Here is a 19,787-nt window from a genome sequence, read left to right as displayed (position 1 = left end):
CGGGGCTAGAAGCGCTGCTACAGAGAGCATCGTCTGACCCAACTTATCAACTGCTATGTGTAGAAAAACTATTTCAAACTAAACTCATCAGTTGCTCTATTTATTTCATGCCACAGCAGCTCCTTCAGTGTAGGACTGAGCGCTACCACAGGTCATACATTCCCACCGTAGCACGACATATATATATATATATATATATATATATATATATTTACATTTATGTATTGCTTCTATTATTATATTGTTTATTTCACTTTATCTTCATTGCACTATTACTCGGGTGTCTTTCAGGTTTTTCCTGTGTGTTGCCTGTCTGTTGTCTTTTTTATTGCACTTTCTAATTTGAGCTGACATGTCAGTAAATTTCCCCACTGAATAAAGAATCTATCTATCTATCTATCTATCTATCTATCTATCTATCTATATCTAGCACAGATATTCTAACTCTTTTACAATGCTCAGTTTCCACTTCTCTCGAATGTTCTGTACTAAGTGCTGTTTTTTATTTTAATACACAAAAACACATTTGTCCGCAAAACCATGAATATAACTTAATTAAACTTAAGTGTGTGCTTTGTGAACAATGCAATTATAATATTCTTTATTCATATTGAACATTAAGATGAAAATAAACAATTTTAATTAATTACAAAGTCTCTCATTAGTTAGATTTTTTTTTTTTTTTTTTTTTTTTTTATGGAGTCCCACCACTAATTATCATTAAAAAAAATCAGCTTAGAGATGAACCCTGCACAATAAAACTTTATTTGTACACATTTCCACAGTTGTAATTCAGCTGTGCATGAGCTAAATGCCTCCTCATGACGTGATGTGCTTTTAATTTGTGTAAACAGCTTCCATATCCCCACAGGAACATGAGCATCAGCATTAATCCCATGCAGTCCTATCGGCGCTACTTTCCTTCACCGCTCTCCTGTTGTGCCCCAAAGAGCTCCTCTGACACACACACACACACACACACACACTTCCAGGCTATGTTTCGGCAGCCCAGCACATTGAGAAAAGGGCACTTCCACAGGAGGCGAGCTGGAAATGTGCCAGAATGCTTAGAGGTGAATTATTAAACAAATATTCACAGGATGTTGCTCCACAGCACAATCTGTAGGGACGCCGACTGTCAAAAACAATATCTATTGTGTCTCAAAGTCCAAAGTCGCTCTCGGAAAATAAAAGAAAATCCAGGACAAAAATTCATAGTGCATGAGTTCCATCTTCAGATTTTTCTCTCAATGTAAGAAAAAAAGAAGAAGAAAAGAAAATCTGTCCATTTTAGATGCACATGTTGCACAATTAGGACAAGATACAGGACAGGGATGGTTTTTGATCAATCGTGAGTATCTCATGTCTAATTCATCACAACGCTCAACATGACGAGGAAGACTAATCTGATACATAATACACGTATCACCAGTTAAATCACACATTTTATTCATTCTACGTGTGCTACAAAGGACTATAAAACTTAAATGGCTACGCACCAGTTTTTAATGGAAATGCAAAGGATTAACCATCAAGAATTACCTTTTACAAAATAAATGAAAAACATATTTATCTATACATAAAAAAATATTTATATCAAAGTTACAGAACAGTGTTTCTCAAATGGGGGTACCCCTAGGGGTACGCAATGGCACTACAAGGGGTACTAGTAAGAGAGAGAGAGAGAGAGAGTGAGTCAGTCTTGGCCCCAAAACTATCGTAATCAATCTACTAAGGAACCACTAAATTGGTGTTTTTCAACCTTGGGGTCGGGATCCCATGTGGGGTTCCCTGAAATTTCTGAAAAATTGAAATAGATTTTTGAAATGTTTTTTTTTTTAATAAAAGAATCTTAAACAACTGTATTTCTATACGTTCACAAAACAAATGAAACAAAATAAAATAGATTTTTTAAAAGCCCATGTTATGACTGATGCCACTTTTTCAGATTTCCTTTCCCAGAATACTGTATAACGAGGGATGTACGTAGGAAAAAGGACCTCATTCATGCTTTTGAATGTATATAGTTTATTAAACTTTTACAAATGTGATGCAGTATTTAATCAGTAATGTGATTAATTATCGGTGAAATTGGCTGAAGGCATAAACACAGACAAGGGTCAATACTTAGCATTTTTAAGCATTTTGACTGTGAAGTTGTTATTGCACACAGGGAGGCAGACTTCACCTGTTCAGTAGCTGATGCTTTTCCACAGAGCGTTTAAATGTGCTTCTTTAAGCCCAGTTTTCACACCTTCAAAAACCATATGCCAATTTTTATCTTGGGAAGGCTTCTTTTCTTGTTTGACTTCAGTAGGCGGGGCCTCCGGAGTTCACGACAATCTAATTTAGTTTTTTCACGTTTCATGAATCACACGGAGGTCCACAAATTAGCACGCGTTTTCATGCACGGCTGATAAATGAAGGCCATTGAATGTATTCTTTTTGTTCTTCTTCTTCTGTGTGTTTTTTTTTTATTTTTATCGCTTACATTATTTGAATTATGTGCAAAATAAATAGAGAAAATACCTCCAAACTTCTGTTGTCAGAGCCATTGAACGACTGCTATCTGACTTCTCTCATTAGTGTATCTATCTGTCCGTTGCCACCTTTATGGCTGATTGTCTCTTATTGCCTGTGTTGCTCAACTGTACGACCGTCTCGTCTCTTGAGACGTTCAATTTGTGTCTGTCTAAGAAAGTGAAGAAAAGGATGGAGGTGAGACAAAGAGATAAATGGATGAGAACAAACGCATGATAAGCAAAGGAAATAAGCAAATAAGCTAATTAAAATGGCAGGAAGTAGACGAGGTTATATAGTAATTGAAGGGGAAATTAAAATAAGAAGAGATGAGGGTTTGATGACGTTCATTTCCTCACACTGACAAACCGTAACTTAAACTGAAAACCTTTGAAAACACAATTAATGAGCACGTCAGTTACACCGTAATACCTGCTTATGACTGAGAGGGAGATATTAAATCATTTTACTTTAAATTTAATGTTTTTATTGTTGATTTCAAACTCAAATGTTTTAATGTTTTTATTAGATAAAACATTGATTGATTAAAAACAATGTCAAATTAATTAGACACATTGTAACTGATAAATCTTGATTAATCTAAATTAATCGCATAATATTTGACACGAGAAGCAATTTTCCAATTTAAATAGTTTTTGGTATATACTATTTACATATATAAATTAAATTAATAAATTAGTTTAATATAAACATAATTTTGTGTGTTTTTTAAGCCATTGTGTTTGTTTGTGCATTTTTGAATTACCCTGTGTATGAAACGTGCTAGACAAACACCTTTTTTTGTGTTCAAAGTTGAAACCTAACAGTGACAGACATCTGTAAATTAATGTACTAAAAATCAATAAAAATGCTGAAACATACAAGAGTTTGAAATTATTGATAAAAACATGAAATCAACAATAAAATGTTTTAAAATCTCACACACACACAATCCCTGTTTTGCTCTCATCTGCACATGACAGAGTGAGATTTTAAATCATTTTGTTTTTATCATTTATTTCAAACTGTTAAAAATCATTTTACTTATGTAAAGAATATTGAAATATTGACTCTTTTTAAGCAATTTTGCTCATTTGCTACGTAGCTTTGTGTGTACTCTCCTTGAAGTGAGATCCATATTTATTTTAATAAAGAATAAAATGGGTATGAAATTAATTTCAATGAGGGTTGTGCGTTTGGCAGCAAGGAGAGAAATCTAAAGAGATGTAGTGGTAGTGATAAAGAAAGTGTTTGACACTGACCCATCGATTATAAAGCATAAGAGAGTAAATTTTAATTGAAATAGGAAAGTGTCCTCATATTGGTACAACATTTAATAAAAGCATCCTTTAACTCAGTGTTTCTCAACCTTTTCTCATCTTACAGATGTAAATCCTTGATTTAATGAGAAATAAAATGGGTTAAAAGTGACCAAAAGTTGTGGAAAAGGTGGTAAAATAGGGTTTTATAATCCACAGAAATTGGTTAAAAGTTGCAAATTAGAGTGGACGAAAATGGACAATATTTGCTTAAAAGTGGCAAAAATCGGGGGAAGGGTAATTAAATAAAAAAAAATAGGAACAATTCATTTAAACTGGCAAATAATGGGATTGACAAAATGTGAGTGAGGTTAAATTGGCAAAAACAAGCATGAAATATGGTGAAAATAATGGTAATAATTTTGTGGAAAAGTGATTTTGTGTGAAATTTTAATTTAGTTTTAGTCTTGACTAAAACTATTTTAAGTTTTAGTCAAGATTTAGTCAAATGATTTGTTTTAATTTTATTTCAGTCGACTAAAATACCAAGCAATTTTAGTCGACTAAATCAATAACTAGACAATTTTTTACTGCCGGTATGGGAAACAAACTAAACCTACTGTAATTTATGTGTATATGTAATATCTAAAACACAAATTTAACTTTATTTCAACACGACTGTGTCTTTATTTCAATATAAAAGCAGTAATGAATAACACAGACTGTCAACTTTGAAATGGTATCTTTCTCCCATAATAATGCAAACAAAAATGTGCAATAAGTATCAATTTGCAACTCAGTGTATACTAAACAAATAATGCAAATGTCAAAGATCATAAACGAAGCCACACCCATTTCCTTAATTTTTCGGGTGTCAAAATCGTGCCTCACACCCCTCGTTGGACGCTTGTGCTCATTGAATCAGACGCTTTTCACCAGCGTTGAAATGCTCTGGACGCGCATCCAAACAAGTTGGGAAGAGAGCGCGTTTAGGGGAGGGGCTTCTCTGTTGCCGGTGGTGTTCATACAATAAATGATATTGTGGCGATCAGTTATGTTCATAATTCACCCAGTGACTGTGAAGTGGTGGAGAACGTTATTGTGTTGAGAAGGCCGTGTTTCTGGTCGGATGTATTATGGTGTGACTCAGCATGTGCACTGTGATGTCAGAGGGCTATAGAGAAGTGTGGGTGAAGTTTGGAGCTCCTTGCTGAACACGCCGCCTCCAATTCCTGTTCATCGACTCTAGTTTTCATTTCGTTTTCGTCCGCAAAAATTTATTTGTGACAAAAATATTTAGTCAACAAAATTAACACTGGTTTATCAGTGCCAAACATGTCTTGAAAGTGGAAAAAAAATGTGCAAGAAAGGCCAGAAAGAAAGAATAAGCATTGACATTTGATGAAGATGTAGCAAAAATGCATTAAACGGAGCAAAAATATGGCAATAATAGGTGATGAAAATCAGTATAAATAAGCATGAAATATAGTGAAAAGAGGTTAAAAGTGACAATAATTGGTCAACATACACGATATTAGGTAGAAAATTGCTGAAAATGTCTTGAAAGTCGAAAAAAATTTGCAAAAAAGGCATTAAGTGGCAGAAATGGGGGTAATGTAGCAAAAACGCTTTAAAAAGAGCAGAAATATGGCAAGAAAAAGTGATGAAAATAGGTTAAAATATGGTGTAGAAGTTTGGTGTAGAAAGAAAGAAAATGGGTTCAAAGAGACTGGTGGTGAAATTGGATTTTAAAAACCACAGAAATTGGTTAAAAGTTGTGAATAAGAGTGGCCAAAAATGGACAGAAAAAGTGGTGAAAATAGGTTCAAAGTGTCAATATTGTCTTAAAAGTGGCAGGAATGGAGAAGGGAGGGTTGGGGGTAATGTAATTTAGAAATTAAAAACAATTACTGATTGTTATGTGTCGGTTAAGACCTTTTCATATGCGTTTTTGTGTTTGTTTGTATGGTTATTATGGACCCACGAGTCTGAAATAATCTATTTCTATCTATCTATCTATCTATCTATCTATCTATCTATCTATCTAATTAGTTTAAACTGGCAAATAATGGACTTGACAAATCATGAACGTACGTAAATTGCCAAAAATAAGCACAAAATATGGTGAAAAGAGGTTAAAAGTGGCAATAATAGGTCCAAATATGCGACATTAGGTGGGAAAGTGGTGGAAAGGGATTAAAAGTGCTGACAATGTCTAAAGTTGAAAGAACGTGCAGAAAATTTTAATTTGGCAAAGAAGCAAAATGGGCTCAAATTGTATAAAGGTATATACTTTACATTTAAATCTCCCTTTAATCGTATCAAACAACACACTAGGTTTAGTCAAAATCTGCGTTTTCAGCTTTTTAAGCAGCGTTTCATATGTATGGTGTGCATCCATGAATATGCACGGCTGCCACACTTCAATGTGACACTAATTAGTTGTAATTTAGCTTAATGTGACAGTTGGTCATGGTTAATAAACACAGAGAGGAGGGAATGGTGTAAATAGTGAGTAATACACAAACTGACGGATCGACCAACAACTCTTTCCTCTGAATAAAGCAAATGGAGCACCTTCGCTATTATTGGAAATGATATGGTTTCAATGAACTTTAAATATCAGCATCTTTTCTAAGATGTATTTTTCACTGAGGCAGATCGCTTCAATATGTCTGTGTTCACAGCAGGCCGTGCAATTACAAGGAGACATCATCATCCTCATCATCCTCCTCCTCTCTGACACTCTTCACGCTTTGTATTGTCTACTTTGAAAATGAATAATTGGGTTTTTTTTTTTTTTTGAATGGAAATATTTTGAAATTCAAAACAGAACAAGTGCATTTTCATATGTGCTTTTAAGACGAGACTTAGTTTAGCTCAGGTACCAACCATTTCCCTTAGAATTCCTGCACAGATGTTTCCAAATCATGTCTGAAGTGCATTAAAGAAACATCAAAGCAATTTCAACACAAAGTCTATTTTTCCACTTCAAAGACCACATTCTTCTTTTGTTGTTAATGGTAGAATAATTCATTTTTCACCAACTCTGCGTACCACTTTGGTGTTAAACCACAATTTTAATGCAAACGTCAAAAATATAGGTACAATTTTTAGTTCTAGGCTAGAGAAATAATTCCCGTTGTGTAATACTGAGGAAAAGTCTTCCACCTTTTACGAACTTTATTCTGGTTTATCAACTTTAAATTGCTTGCTTCCTCTCCTACTGAGTGATTTAGTGTTTTATCGCTCCATCAACTCCACCGCATCCCTAAGGACGTCTTCTAATAAAGAAATGTTACTGTAGCATTTGTTCGCACTGCTTCAGATGATCATGCACTTGTGCTCTTTAGTGTTGTTGTTGTTGTTGTTGTTGTTGTGACTTGCCAAGGGACTAAAGGAGCAAAGTAGCTTCAAGATAATCTTGTAATTAGGTTTACCTATTGAATTAATAAGTTTATGACTATTATCAGGACAAGTGGGCTCAACTTCACTCTGCATAAACCTGAAGAATTAAAAACAATCCATATTTGAAGCTACTGGAGACAAAATAAATCAGATGAAAACAGTGTAGGCCTCAAAGATTAATCAATCCAAGATAATTTGCTCGCAAAAAAGATATTAAAGGCTTAAAGTCAGAAAAATGATGGTCCATTGTTCTATGAATCTGTGGTAACCACATTTATTTAATCATCTGAATAATATCCACTGTTATCCAGGGTTGAATGTGACAAAAAATGGTGGAAAAGGTGGTAAAATGGGATTTTTAAAAAAAAACACAGAAATTGGTTTAAAGTTGCAAATTAAAAAAGCCAAAAACTTGTGTTTGGTAAAAAAGTGGTAAAAAGGGTTCAAAGTGTCAATATTGGAACAATTAGTTTGAACAAATGTGCAAATATTGGATATGACAAATTGTGAATGTGGTCAAATTGACATTAGGTGAGAAAAGTAGTGGAAAAGGTTTATAATGTCTTTAAAAGTGAAAAAAAGAAGTTAAAAGATACCAGGGGTGAAATTGGATTTTAAAAACCACAGAAATTGGTTAAAAGTTGTGAATAAGAGTGGCCAAAAATTGACAGAAAAAGTGGTAAAAAGTGGCAGAAATTGGGAAGGGAGGGTTGGGGGTCATGTTATTTAGAAAATTAAAAACAATTACCAATTGTTTTGTGTCTGTTAAGACCTTTTAAAATGTGTTTTTGTGTTTATTTGTATGGTTTATATGGACCCCGAATCTGAAATCTATTTATCTATCTAATTCAAACTGGCAAATAATGGGCATGACAAATAATGAATATAGGTAAATTGCCAAAAATAAGCACAAAATATGGTGACAAGAGGTTAAAAGTGACAATAACGGGTCAACATATGCGACAGTAGGTGGAAGAGTGGTGGAAAGGGTTTAAAAGTGCTGAAAATTACTTTAAAGTTGAAAGAATGTGCAGAAAAGGCATTGGAATTTGATAGAGAAGTAGCAGAAATGGGAGTAATGCAGCAAAAATGCATTAAAAGGAGCAAAAATATGGCAAGAAAAAGTGATGAAAAGAGGTTAAAATGTGGCAAGTTTTGTGTAGTTGCAGAAAAATGGTAAAAAATACGCAAAAATGGGCTCAAATTGTTCCAAAAACATTCATAGTTTCTTGCGACCCCAAATGGGGCCCTGACACCAAGGTTGAGAACACCTGGTCTAACCTATAGTTGATGAGGGTTGATCTGGATAAAAAGGTGAGAAAAGGCCACGTTATATAGTTGAGCTGCTGTTGATACTCAGAGGTTTTCTGCTAATTGTAGCTGTGCAGCGATAAAACCCTGAGTCATAGTGAAAAGTGCTGATGGAACACTGCAGCAGAGCGTTAGCGAGGCTTAATGTGCACGGCCTCTTTGACTCGTCGAGCTCAGCTATTAGAGAGAGTAAATGAGGCCGAGGCAAAGGCTAAACTATTTTTCATGCACTATTCTGTTACCTTAGCGCTGGTATGGAGATTGACCTTTGACTGGGATACGCTTCAAATTTAAAATACTGGGTCAAACTGTTCATGGTTTTAATGTGTTTCTGTGAAACACCAAAATACTGATGATATTTTATATATAACAACAGTCATGTGTAGACAGGGCCATCTATAAGGGGGAATAAAGGGGAGAGATTTTTGGGGTCCATCCATAATGTTAGTAAAATGATGGTCCATTGTTCTATGAATCTGTGATAACCACATTTATTTATTTATCTAAATGATATGCACTGTTATCCAGGACGTTTAGTATATTTGCGCCCTAGTATATAGTCATCTTAAAGATGTAAAGCCTTGTTTTAATCAGAAATAAAATGGGTTAAAAGTAACCAAAAATGGTGGAAAAAATGCTGAAACAACAGAAATTGGTTAAAAGTTGCTAATTAAAGTGGTCAAAAAGGGTTCAAAATATCAATACGGGAACAATTAGTTTAAATTAATGTGCAAGTACAAATCTTGAATGTGGTTGAATTGGCAAAAAATAAGCACAAAATATGTTGAAAAGAAGTTAAAAGTGACGATAATGGGTAAGAATGGGTGAGAAAAGTGGTGGAAAGGGTTTATAAGTGCCGAAAATGTCTATAAAGTGGAAAACGTGCAGAATTTTGATGGGGAATTAGCAGAAATGGGAGCAATGTAGCAGGAATGCAGTTAAAATGTCAAGTATGGCAAGTAATGGGGATGACAAATCTTGAATGTGGCTAAATTGGCAAAAATAAGCATGAAATACAGTGAAAAGAGGTTAAAAGTGACAATATTGGGTCAACAAATATGCACATTAGGTGGAAAAAGTGGTGGAAATGGTTTATAAGTGCTGAAAATGTTTTGAAAGTGTAAACAATTTGCAGAAAATGCATTAAAATTTGATGAAGTGGCAGAAATGGGAGCAATGTAGGAAAAATGCATTAAACGGAGCAAAAATATGACAAGAAAAAGTGATGAAAAAAAGCTAAAATATGGCAAGTTTGGTTCAATGGGCTCAAATTGTTAAAAAATATATTCTTAGTGTCTTGTAGGCATCTGGCGACCCCAAGGTTGAGAACCCCTGTACTCATCTGTACTGTAAGTGCTCTAAACAAACCTATTTACTGTATTTGCTGTTCTCCATTTCTCCTTTCCATAGGAACAATCAGCAGTTTTGCATCCCTGCAGCCATCAGACGAGTGTTTACTACACAGGCTCAATGCTCCAACGCACTCAGTGTGTCATGTAAAATTAATGAGTAAAAACTCAGTCACAGCTGCTGCCAATTTAGCCTGAAAACTGCCTCCATCAGTGGGGAAAAAACTATGAAAATGCTGCTTTTTTTTTAAGTGTGTGCGTGTATGTGTGTGTATGCATTAGTATCCAGTTGGTGTCCAAGTGCTAATTCACCTTTAGTGTGAGGTAACACATGGTAGGTGAGCAGTGTTTATAATGCTAACCCCTCTGATGTCTTCATCAAAGCTCAACCACGCACACACACACACACACGCACGCACACACACGCACGCACACGCACGCACACACACGCACTCACTCGGGGGTGAGTCCATTCTAAATTCATGCGCACCAGACCAACGAACACGTAAACGAACGATGTACCCTGCGCCTGCACGTCTGATCTACATTTCCCACAGACTTAGAATGGGTTCACGGGCACAATGCACAAGTCATGTTTGCATGTGTGCTTGCAGACGTGTTAACGTGTTAACAGACGCTTTAATGTGCATACACATTTAAGGTCCCATATCATGCTATTTTTCCCAAACTTGCCTGTTTTCCAGAGTTTTAGCCTCTGAAAAGTCACTTTCTGACCAACTCCACACAAACAGGCTGATTTGCGTCCTACTTATGCATATTCATCAGTGGGCGTGTCTATAGACGGGACACTGGCTTCCTCTTCCGGCCCGCCCTCCTCCCACCCACTCCGTAGCCGAGCTCATGCTTCTTTATAAACATGAGACAGAGCGTGTATATGCACACATATGCCACACCTAACAAACATACATATATCAGTCACACGTGAACGCAGGTGTGGCGTGAGTGAAGCTGTAGTGATCAGGTGACCTTCACTATCGATCATCGCCTACGTGACATGTAAACACTTAGAAAAGAATATTAGGCGCTTACGCGTGCAGGTGTGAACACATGTGCAGGTATGAGTGTATAATGGACCACCATTTAGTCTGGTTACAGTCTGTGTCACGACACCCGTCCATAGAGTGGTAGTGACTGTAGTGTTACGCTCTGAGTCAGATCGTTGATGTGATTGGATAAAACACTCACACTTACATACCTGCACAAGGGCACACACCTGCACGTGTAAGCGCCTGACTATTTTTTTTCAAAGTGTTCACATGTTACATAGACGGTGATCAATAGTGAAGGTCACCTGATCGTTATAGCTTCACTCACCCCACACCCGTCACAACACCGAACTACTTAAATTAGGTAAGTTTAGTGAAAGTTAGGCAGTCATGCGTGGAATGGACTGGTGCGTATGACTTTAGATTCAACACACACACGCACACGCGTAGCTCAGGTTCCTCTAATCAATCGAGAACCAATTGCATTGGACACAAGAAGGAAAAAGAAAAAACCAGAGAATAATAAAATGTGAAGCAGAAACATGAGTTTAAATGCTTCTTTCTGTTCTTTTTAATCCTTTGAAGTAAAAAAAAAACATAAGGGATATTCAGTCCACTTTTAAATATTATGGAAAAGATTCCAGTCAGAAGGAAATGTAATTATCAAATCTAGGTCTGACAAACGTGGATGTTTTCAGCTGACTGAAGAAAACCATCTCTATTATAATCTGTGTGTGTGTGTGTGTGTGTGTGTGTGTGTGTGTGTGTGTGTGTGTGTGTGTGTGTAATAATCTCTATTGCGTAGGCCGAGGAAATGGTTCTGCCTGATGAAGAAGATTGAACAATGTTCACGACAGAGACTCCATAGAGAAAATGTGTCAAACTCATGACCCGGGGCCCAAATCCGGCCCTTTGGAGGATCCAATTCAGCTCGCAGTAGAAAATGAAAATGACAGAGAAAACATGAATCATTGTGTAAATGAAACTTTTGTAGGCACTCACAGTTTTCCAACCGCTTCCATCACATGATTGCAGTCATTTTTAATGTTAAACAATTACACAAACTCAAAGTTCTTACAAAATCCTTCACTTTTCCCCAAATTATGACATAATATTTCCCTTAATTAAATAGAAATTAGTCACAAAATCTAGGAAATTTAAAGTAAAGACTCTGTTGGGACAGATATCTGTCACTTATTGCTTGGATATGTTTGGTTTCTTACATATTTTGTATTTTATGTTTACGTAGAAGTGCAAACTAAGGTACATTAATTAAATTACTAATTTTAATACGATGTCTTCCTAATTCGAACAGATACGATTCACAATTTGCATGTCGCGATATGATATATGGCGATACTAATCAATACGACAAACATCACACTATATCGCAATATCATTAATTACAAATCTCATCTTTACAAGTAAAAAACGTTATGAAATACAAATATTTTCATTTTTTTTAACGTGCGAAAACAAAGTAAATCAGTGGTTCTCAACCTTTCTCGGGTCACGACCCCATTTTTAGATCCCAAATATCTGACGACCACAAATGTTTTTTTGAAAATTCATTTTTTATCATGTTTGTTATGGTATTTGAGCTAGATTTATAAAGTGAAGGTATAGCATACAGTTGTTTAGAATTGTGTTATGTTTTAATTTGAAAAGGAATAATCATTTAAAAAAATATGTTTTTTTTTTATTCAATCAGTAATTATTTTTTAGACATTCCAGGTGATCCCATTTAAATTGTCCACAGGGTTAAAATACACTGAAGTAAAAGATAACTAACTGTAATTCAACCATAAATAAATAAACCAGTGTTAAGTTTATCAGAATGTCAAAAAAAGTTTAACTTTTGCTTCAACAACAGAAGTTCTTAAATTTGTTTTTTTTAAATATACTTATATGTAACAGCATTCATCTATAAAAGTGTACAGTATGTTTTATGAAAATGAAGTGCAATAAACTTCCAGCTAAAATGCATTGAGGAGTGACGTAGTTTAACAAAGTCTGATGGTGCGTTCACTGACATCTAGTGACTGGGAGTTTACGTGCTATGCTAGTGTTAGTGCAATTAAATGGTTTTTCCGTTAAAAAAACATGATTAAAAAAATCGATTTGGACATGTTTGGGATTGATACGATAATCCCGCCGTGAAATATTGCGATACATTTCCAAATCAATGTTTTTCTTACACCCTTACTGGGTTCTAGTTGAAAGAACCTCCTCAGATCCATGAAAAGAGAAGGAAAACATAAAGCGACGGTGCTGGTGTCCCGCCTACCTCCCAGGTGATAGGTTCCTCCTGTGGTGATGGACAGAGGAGACGTGGAACGTACTGCTGACGCCTCGTCACCGTCTATCGTCAACATGGCAAAGTTTTCCTTGGCCACCAAACGAATGGCGTGCCACTGGCCGTCGTTGAGACCAGAACCTGTGAGGGTGTAAAGATGGAGATTTTAAATTATATTAGTGGAAAAAGTGTGTTATAAAAACAGGTCAAACCAAATGTTTATTGTAAAATAAAGTGCCAGATCTAGACCCATGGTTTCTCTCTGGTGCTACTTGCACACAGTCTTTCTTAAAGATGAGTAAAATGGAAATGCCACTACCTTAACAAATGTCATGACCTAATCACAAGACATGCTTTATAGGTGGTGGAAGACCTTAATGACTATATTTCTCCTCTATATCCTTTTACACACTTATCTTATACTGCTACAGTATCTATTAGTCATGAAGAAAGTTGTGGCTCTCCTTTTTTTTTTGTTGCATTGTACTAAAGGACAGTGGTTCTTAAACTTTCTACGCTCTCGTACCCTTTAAGACATTTAACCTGAAGCCATGTACCCCCTACTGCTGCACACTTAAAAAACACAATAATGTAATGTCATATACAATGTTAATTTGTCTCTGAATTTTACCTATCCTGTTGAGAATTAACATAAAAAAGAATAATAATCAATAAAACATCTTATTCAGAATGATCATTGTTTACAAAAACACACAAAATGACTCGTAAAAAAAAAAAAAACAATGATGACAGACACGATCAACAACTTAAACAAACTAAATGACTACAAAAACACACAAATTACAGAATAGCTCCAAAAAAACAAAATTTATACAAAATGACATAATACAGAAAAACCACAACAATACAGAATGTGACCCCAAAAAGGCACAAAATTACAACAACAAAAAAATCAACAAAATTACAAAAAAAAATTAAAAGTAAAAATCATGTTCACCCACAGGAAGCTGAGCTTTCTAATAGTTAATGAAACATAAAAATGAATTAAAGCAGCACTAGATAGGTCCTTGTTATTACTGAGGCCGCTACTTCTGTAATAATAGATGTAATATGTTCATAAATAGATAAATAGAAATATGAGAATCAGGCTGAAATAAATGGATTATGGTTATGGTTTTATCAAAGCAAATAATCTAATTACATTTATTTAGAAACAGCTGCCATTGTTAATGATTTTAGGCTTCAGGAAAAATGTATATAATACAGAAAAAGCAATTTCACTCATTTAAAAAAAAAATTGACCCTTTTTTTTTTTCATAATCGGGGCAAACATGACACAGAAATGCCTCACATTTTTTGGGAGAATCTTACACATCACCATGCTATTTTTCACTGGAAAAAAGATGCCTAAATATCAAGAAAGTTTGAGAAATGGACAAATGTGTCCGATCGAAATCTTGCACCACTTGCTACAATTTGATCATCATATTATTATACGTTAAAATCTAAAAAGGCACTGGTGCAAAGATAGGTTTAGCCGTTTCACAATAACCCGAGTGGCTGAAGGTCAAAAGTGTAGCAAAGGGAATGTAATCTTGCGTGATTTTAGCGCATCTCTGCCGTTTCCGTTATTATATAAAAGTTAAACTAAAGGGCTCCTCCGCTGTTTTTACAAATGTGGCCTAAAACCTTTGAAATGTACTTATTAGAAGATCTATGACTAACAAAAAACACTATTTTGCGCCATATTTGTTTTATTAACTTTTAAAAAAGGGACTATTTTACAGTTTTAGAGCCTGTGTTCCTCCATCTTGAAACCACATGATTGATGATGTCACAAGGCCCCACTGCCTGTAAACATCCCATTGTTTTCTATTGGAGTGAAACATTCAGCCTGATTTTTAGATCATTTACCAGCTTTTTTCAGTCAAAATGACAATTTGTGCAGTTTTTGGTTGCTCTAAATATTCAGGAAAAGTAAAAAATGTTAACGTAAAGCTTTTGTTTAGTGAAAGAGGATGAAAAGAGTTGTGACCTGAAAAAGATGTGTGACCACAGGGGATGACGGTTCCAACTCTGCGGTTTGGTAGTAGACAATGAAGCAGAAAAGAAGAGCTCTCCTAAGGGACCTTTACTCTCCCTTAAACAGTGTGCTGATATGCTCTGGTGGCTGAAGTTAGCGAGTAAATCTGTTGAAGGACTCACACTCTAAACGACTTCTATTCTCAGGATTTTTGTGTCTTCATTAGATCTTTTAATTTTCAAAGGTTTTACAAAAACATTGGAAGATTCCTTTAATAATAGTAATCAACTCTACAACTTATTAAGATTGTTTAGTATAATTTTAGAAGTTTAATAGTAAGTAAAGTCTTTTGAAGAGGGAAAGAAGATCAAACAAAATGAAACAGTGTAAAGCAGTGTTAAATTCAAGGCCCGGGGGCCAAATCTGGCCCTTTAAAGCACGCAGGAGAAAGTAAAAATGACGGGGAAAACAAATTATTGTGTTAATTACCAAATAATCCACTTGTAGATGGACAAATTCAGCAATTTATTGAAACGCCACTATATATTTAAGGGCTTGCAATGTTTCCATTGTTTATATCACATGAATGCAGACATTTTTAAATTGAAATTGTGGAAAGAACTAAATTTTTCCCATATATCTTGCAATTTCATGTAAATCCTGAAATGGAATTAGGGGAATTATGAAACAGAAAATCAGAGTCTACTAATTCCCAAATAACAGCTACGTATTCACTAATTGTGCCTACAGTAGCACCTTCTGGAATAATGGTAACTTGGATGGTGCAGTATTTATGTTAATATATTGATTTATAAACCTAAACCTGAACTCGGTGGATCATCCTCCTGCCACTTTGACATCAGCTCGTTTTTCTGCCTCCTCTACCTCCCTCTGACTGCAGACTTGACTCTCTGGGCCCCTGTGTCTACAACTCCATTAACTCTCAGAGAACCCTGTTTCTGCCTCAGTGCCCAAGTGCATACGTGCACGCTCGCTGGGTGAGTGCAAGTCCCAGCGCCCCACGTCTCACGTTGGTGTGTGTGTGTGTGTGTGTGAGTGAGATTCTCACCAGGGTTGGGGTCAACTATAATTGTAATTGGGTAATAGATAATTAATTACAATGATGTAATTATAATTTTTTTTAAAAATCTGTTGCTGTCGTAATTGTAATTACGTTTAGGATAATTCACTTTTCAACCGCAACTGCATTGCAATTCAATTATAAATTCAACTGGGGAACCATGTTACAGTTCTATGTGCGTTCTACACATACGTAGTTAACATTATTAAAATAGATTTCAGTAGTTTCTAAACAGGGGTACGTGTATCCCTAGGGTTACAGGAGAATATTGTAGGTGGTACTTGAAAAGATTTAACAATTACTTGAAAAATAATGGTGAAATGTCTCTAGTTCCTTTTTAGGCTATATTTTGGACAAATTCACCACAAACTAACAGTACTACAACTTACAATTTATAGAAACAGCATTACTGTACGCTGTAGAGGACCATTTTATCACACTTCAGACAATAGGATACAATAATTAGCTACATTTTATAAAATGGACTCTATTCATTGACTATTGAAGTAATCACAAAAGTTAGAGTTTAAATGAATTCCACTTTAAATTCCACTCATTGTTTTGAATTTGTAGATTAAGTATTAAGGAACCAATGTTTGAGACACATTGAACCACTGATATATTTCATATCAAGCTTTCCCATATTTTAATATTTAAAAAAAAATTAATCAAGAGGTGTACACCAACACCAAAAATATTAAAACCTATATTTTCATTGATTAGGAAGCCTAACAATGTAAACCAATAGACAGGAAATAAATTAGATGATAGATATTGTTTTTAGTGTATTTTACAGCTGATTTAGGACCCATTATTGTAAGAGATGCTAACAGGAAGCTAACACAAGAGGAAGGTTAAGTTTCATCAATAATTATGATTGATTGTATTTGAACATTAGTAATAGAGAATGTAACTGTAATTGACTTTCTGAATTGTAATTAGATGCTGGTCACTGTATTATGAAAAAAATCACTTTATAATGGTGTTGCTACAGTGATATACATTCCTTTAGCCTCATTCAGAACTTCTGTTTCCTCCCTCCCTCGATATTCCACATTTTGTAAAACGTCAGCTCTAAACGGGCGAGTTGAATTTTTCTCGCCTTATGACTCATAAGGGGACACAGACTCCTCCTCCTGACAATCCTGGCTCTTCATACATAACATAATAATGTGAGCTCCTCCCTCTCAAACTACCTCACAGGTAAAACAAAGATGGCAAAAGCAGGTTAATATTACAGTTAATATCTTTACGTTCAGTATATAGATGATCCAGTATATAGATAAACCAAAAAGCGCTCACAATCAGTTTCACTTTTAGTAGCAGTTATACCGCCTTGTATCACCTTTATGGGATGATCTGACGTGTTTATGACCCAATGCGACGCAGCGGTCGGACAAAACAGTGGACTAGTGTGAAGTAGTGTGTGTGTTTACGCCCACTCATGCACATGAAGGCCCAAAAACTGTGTTTTTAGGAAAGCTCAGAAAGTGACTTTTCAGAGGCCAAAACTCCAGAAAACAGGCAAGTTTGGGAACAAATAGAGATGGGTGAGAAATAGCATCATACTGGACCTTTAATTGACTTGTAATTTTACATTGATAGCTAAAAACGTAATTGAAAATGAAGGATTTTATTGACCCCAAACCTGATTCTCTCTCACACGTATATTCTGGGTTTTTCTCTTCTTTTCCGTGCTCTGTTGAAGCCGTGCTCCATTAAATATGAGTGATGTTTGTGAAGGGAACATTGCTACTGGAGCAGAGCTGCACTCTTATCGCCCTCACCTCTATACATCACCCCATTCTGACACCAATCTGCCTCACTCTGCCTATCCATCCCTGATTCCTCCATCTCTCTTTACTTCTCCACCAGCACATCTGCATTTAACTCTGTCCGTCTTCATACCTCCGTCCTCTCGTGGCCCAACTGCTACCGCCACCATTATTTATCTTTTTAAACGGCTTCGGTTCACTGCTTCACGGCTGTAATACGTCGATAGAGCAGACACTGGAGCCAGGTTCAAAGTGCGGTCATGTGCAAATCACCCTCTGTGCACGTCGTCCTCGTGCACGGGTGAGTCGATACACATTCTTTAACATGCTACGTGAGTCGGTGCAATTTGTACCGTTTGGAGCATGTGTATGTGCGTGCGTGTGCGTGTGTGTGTGTGTGTCAGTCGTCACCACCCACCACCCAGCCATTTTTTCCCAGGATGCACTTCAAAACACAGACGTTCACATCAGCAGGGTGTGTAATTCAATCAGCAGGAAAGCTGAGCGTGTTTATGTAAATACGACGTGTTGCCACATCAGCGACCAAAGCTATTAGAGGGGTCACTATGGCAACGATGTTCAGTGCTACACACGCTAAAAATCTGTGTTGTTTTGTTGATCAAAAATTGTAAATCGACCAAAAATTTACAATAACAAGACAATGACTAAACAAAAAGACAGTCATCAACATCCCCCTCCAGTTTGGTTCTCATTATAACTCAACAACCTTTTCCTAAATGTCCTAAATCTAATTAAAAATTTCTAAGAAAAGCTGTCCCCTTTGAAGATACCTCAAACATGCACAGTTCATACCCATTCATGCAAGACAATGTGGGTAAAGTGCCTTGCCCATGGACACAACGTCAATGACTTGGATAGAGAAGTATTTAAAACCCCAACCCTTCGATTATTGGAGTAAAAAACTTGATTTTTATTTATTTATGTCATTACTGTGATCAGCAAATAAATCAAATCTTTATTTTTCTGAAATTCCTTTTTCGTCGTCACTTCTGCCATGAACAATGGTAGAATCCCATTGGTCAGCAGCTCGTTTTGATGCAAAAACCATTCGTGAGCGCCTTTACATTGACCATTCATGGTAGGGCTGTGATTCATAATGGGAAGAAGTGTAGATTAAATATGGCCCTGATGACTACGTTCTGACTAGAACTAAATTGCATTTCACTCAAAAAACTAAATCAAACTTTGCTGTCAGAATTAACACTGGCACCAACGATGGGGGTATCTTATAAGAAAAATCACTTTCTCAGGCAATTGCCATAAAAATTCATGACAAAGCTTCTTTTTTTTCCTCGTTGCACTTGGGAAAACACGAGTCAAAATGTGTTGGTGGGGAAATAAGGCAGGATGTTTGATTCATCTGCACGACAAGTTGTTTTAAGGTGCCCTTGATAACCGCTGTCACTGCCAGTTGCATCTGTGGTTGCGGCACGTCGGCTTGATGTACGCAATCACCACCGTGCTTCCTGTTCCATCACATCCCTCTCTATAACCTCTTCAACATAATGAAAAACAGATAATGCACAACCTTGTGTCTGTTTGACATCACCTGCAGTAGTATATGAATGATGAGTTTATCAGAGAGAGACAGGGTCACTGCTCCTATACGCACATGTTTCAGCTGAGAGTCTATTCTGGCTCTCTCATGTTCTCATATCTCTGCATACAGGCTGGCTGTCACACATGGAAAACACCACAAATTATCAAGTGAAGCAGAGAAGAAGAAGGGGAGGAAAATAAATCAGATCGAACATGATTAGGCAGTGTTATGGTCTC

General features: G+C 36.0%; 1 protein-coding gene across 1 annotated transcript in view; it reads right to left on the bottom strand.

Moving 5' to 3' along the window:
* Window positions 1–19,787, bottom strand: part of LOC114454578 (contactin-associated protein-like 2) — a 375,848-nt gene that overhangs the window by 78,021 nt on the left and 278,040 nt on the right. The window contains exon 10 of the mRNA XM_028435133.1: window positions 13,142–13,291. Within this exon, the coding sequence (XP_028290934.1) occupies window positions 13,142–13,291 (150 nt within the window). The remainder of the gene's footprint in view (window positions 1–13,141; window positions 13,292–19,787) is intronic.

The sequence above is a fragment of the Gouania willdenowi genome, chromosome 20 (assembly GCF_900634775.1).
Source record: "Gouania willdenowi chromosome 20, fGouWil2.1, whole genome shotgun sequence".
NCBI lineage: Eukaryota > Metazoa > Chordata > Actinopteri > Blenniiformes > Gobiesocidae > Gouania > Gouania willdenowi.
The sequence above is the reverse complement of the archived record's forward strand: the minus strand, read 5'-3'. Positions and strand labels throughout refer to the sequence as shown.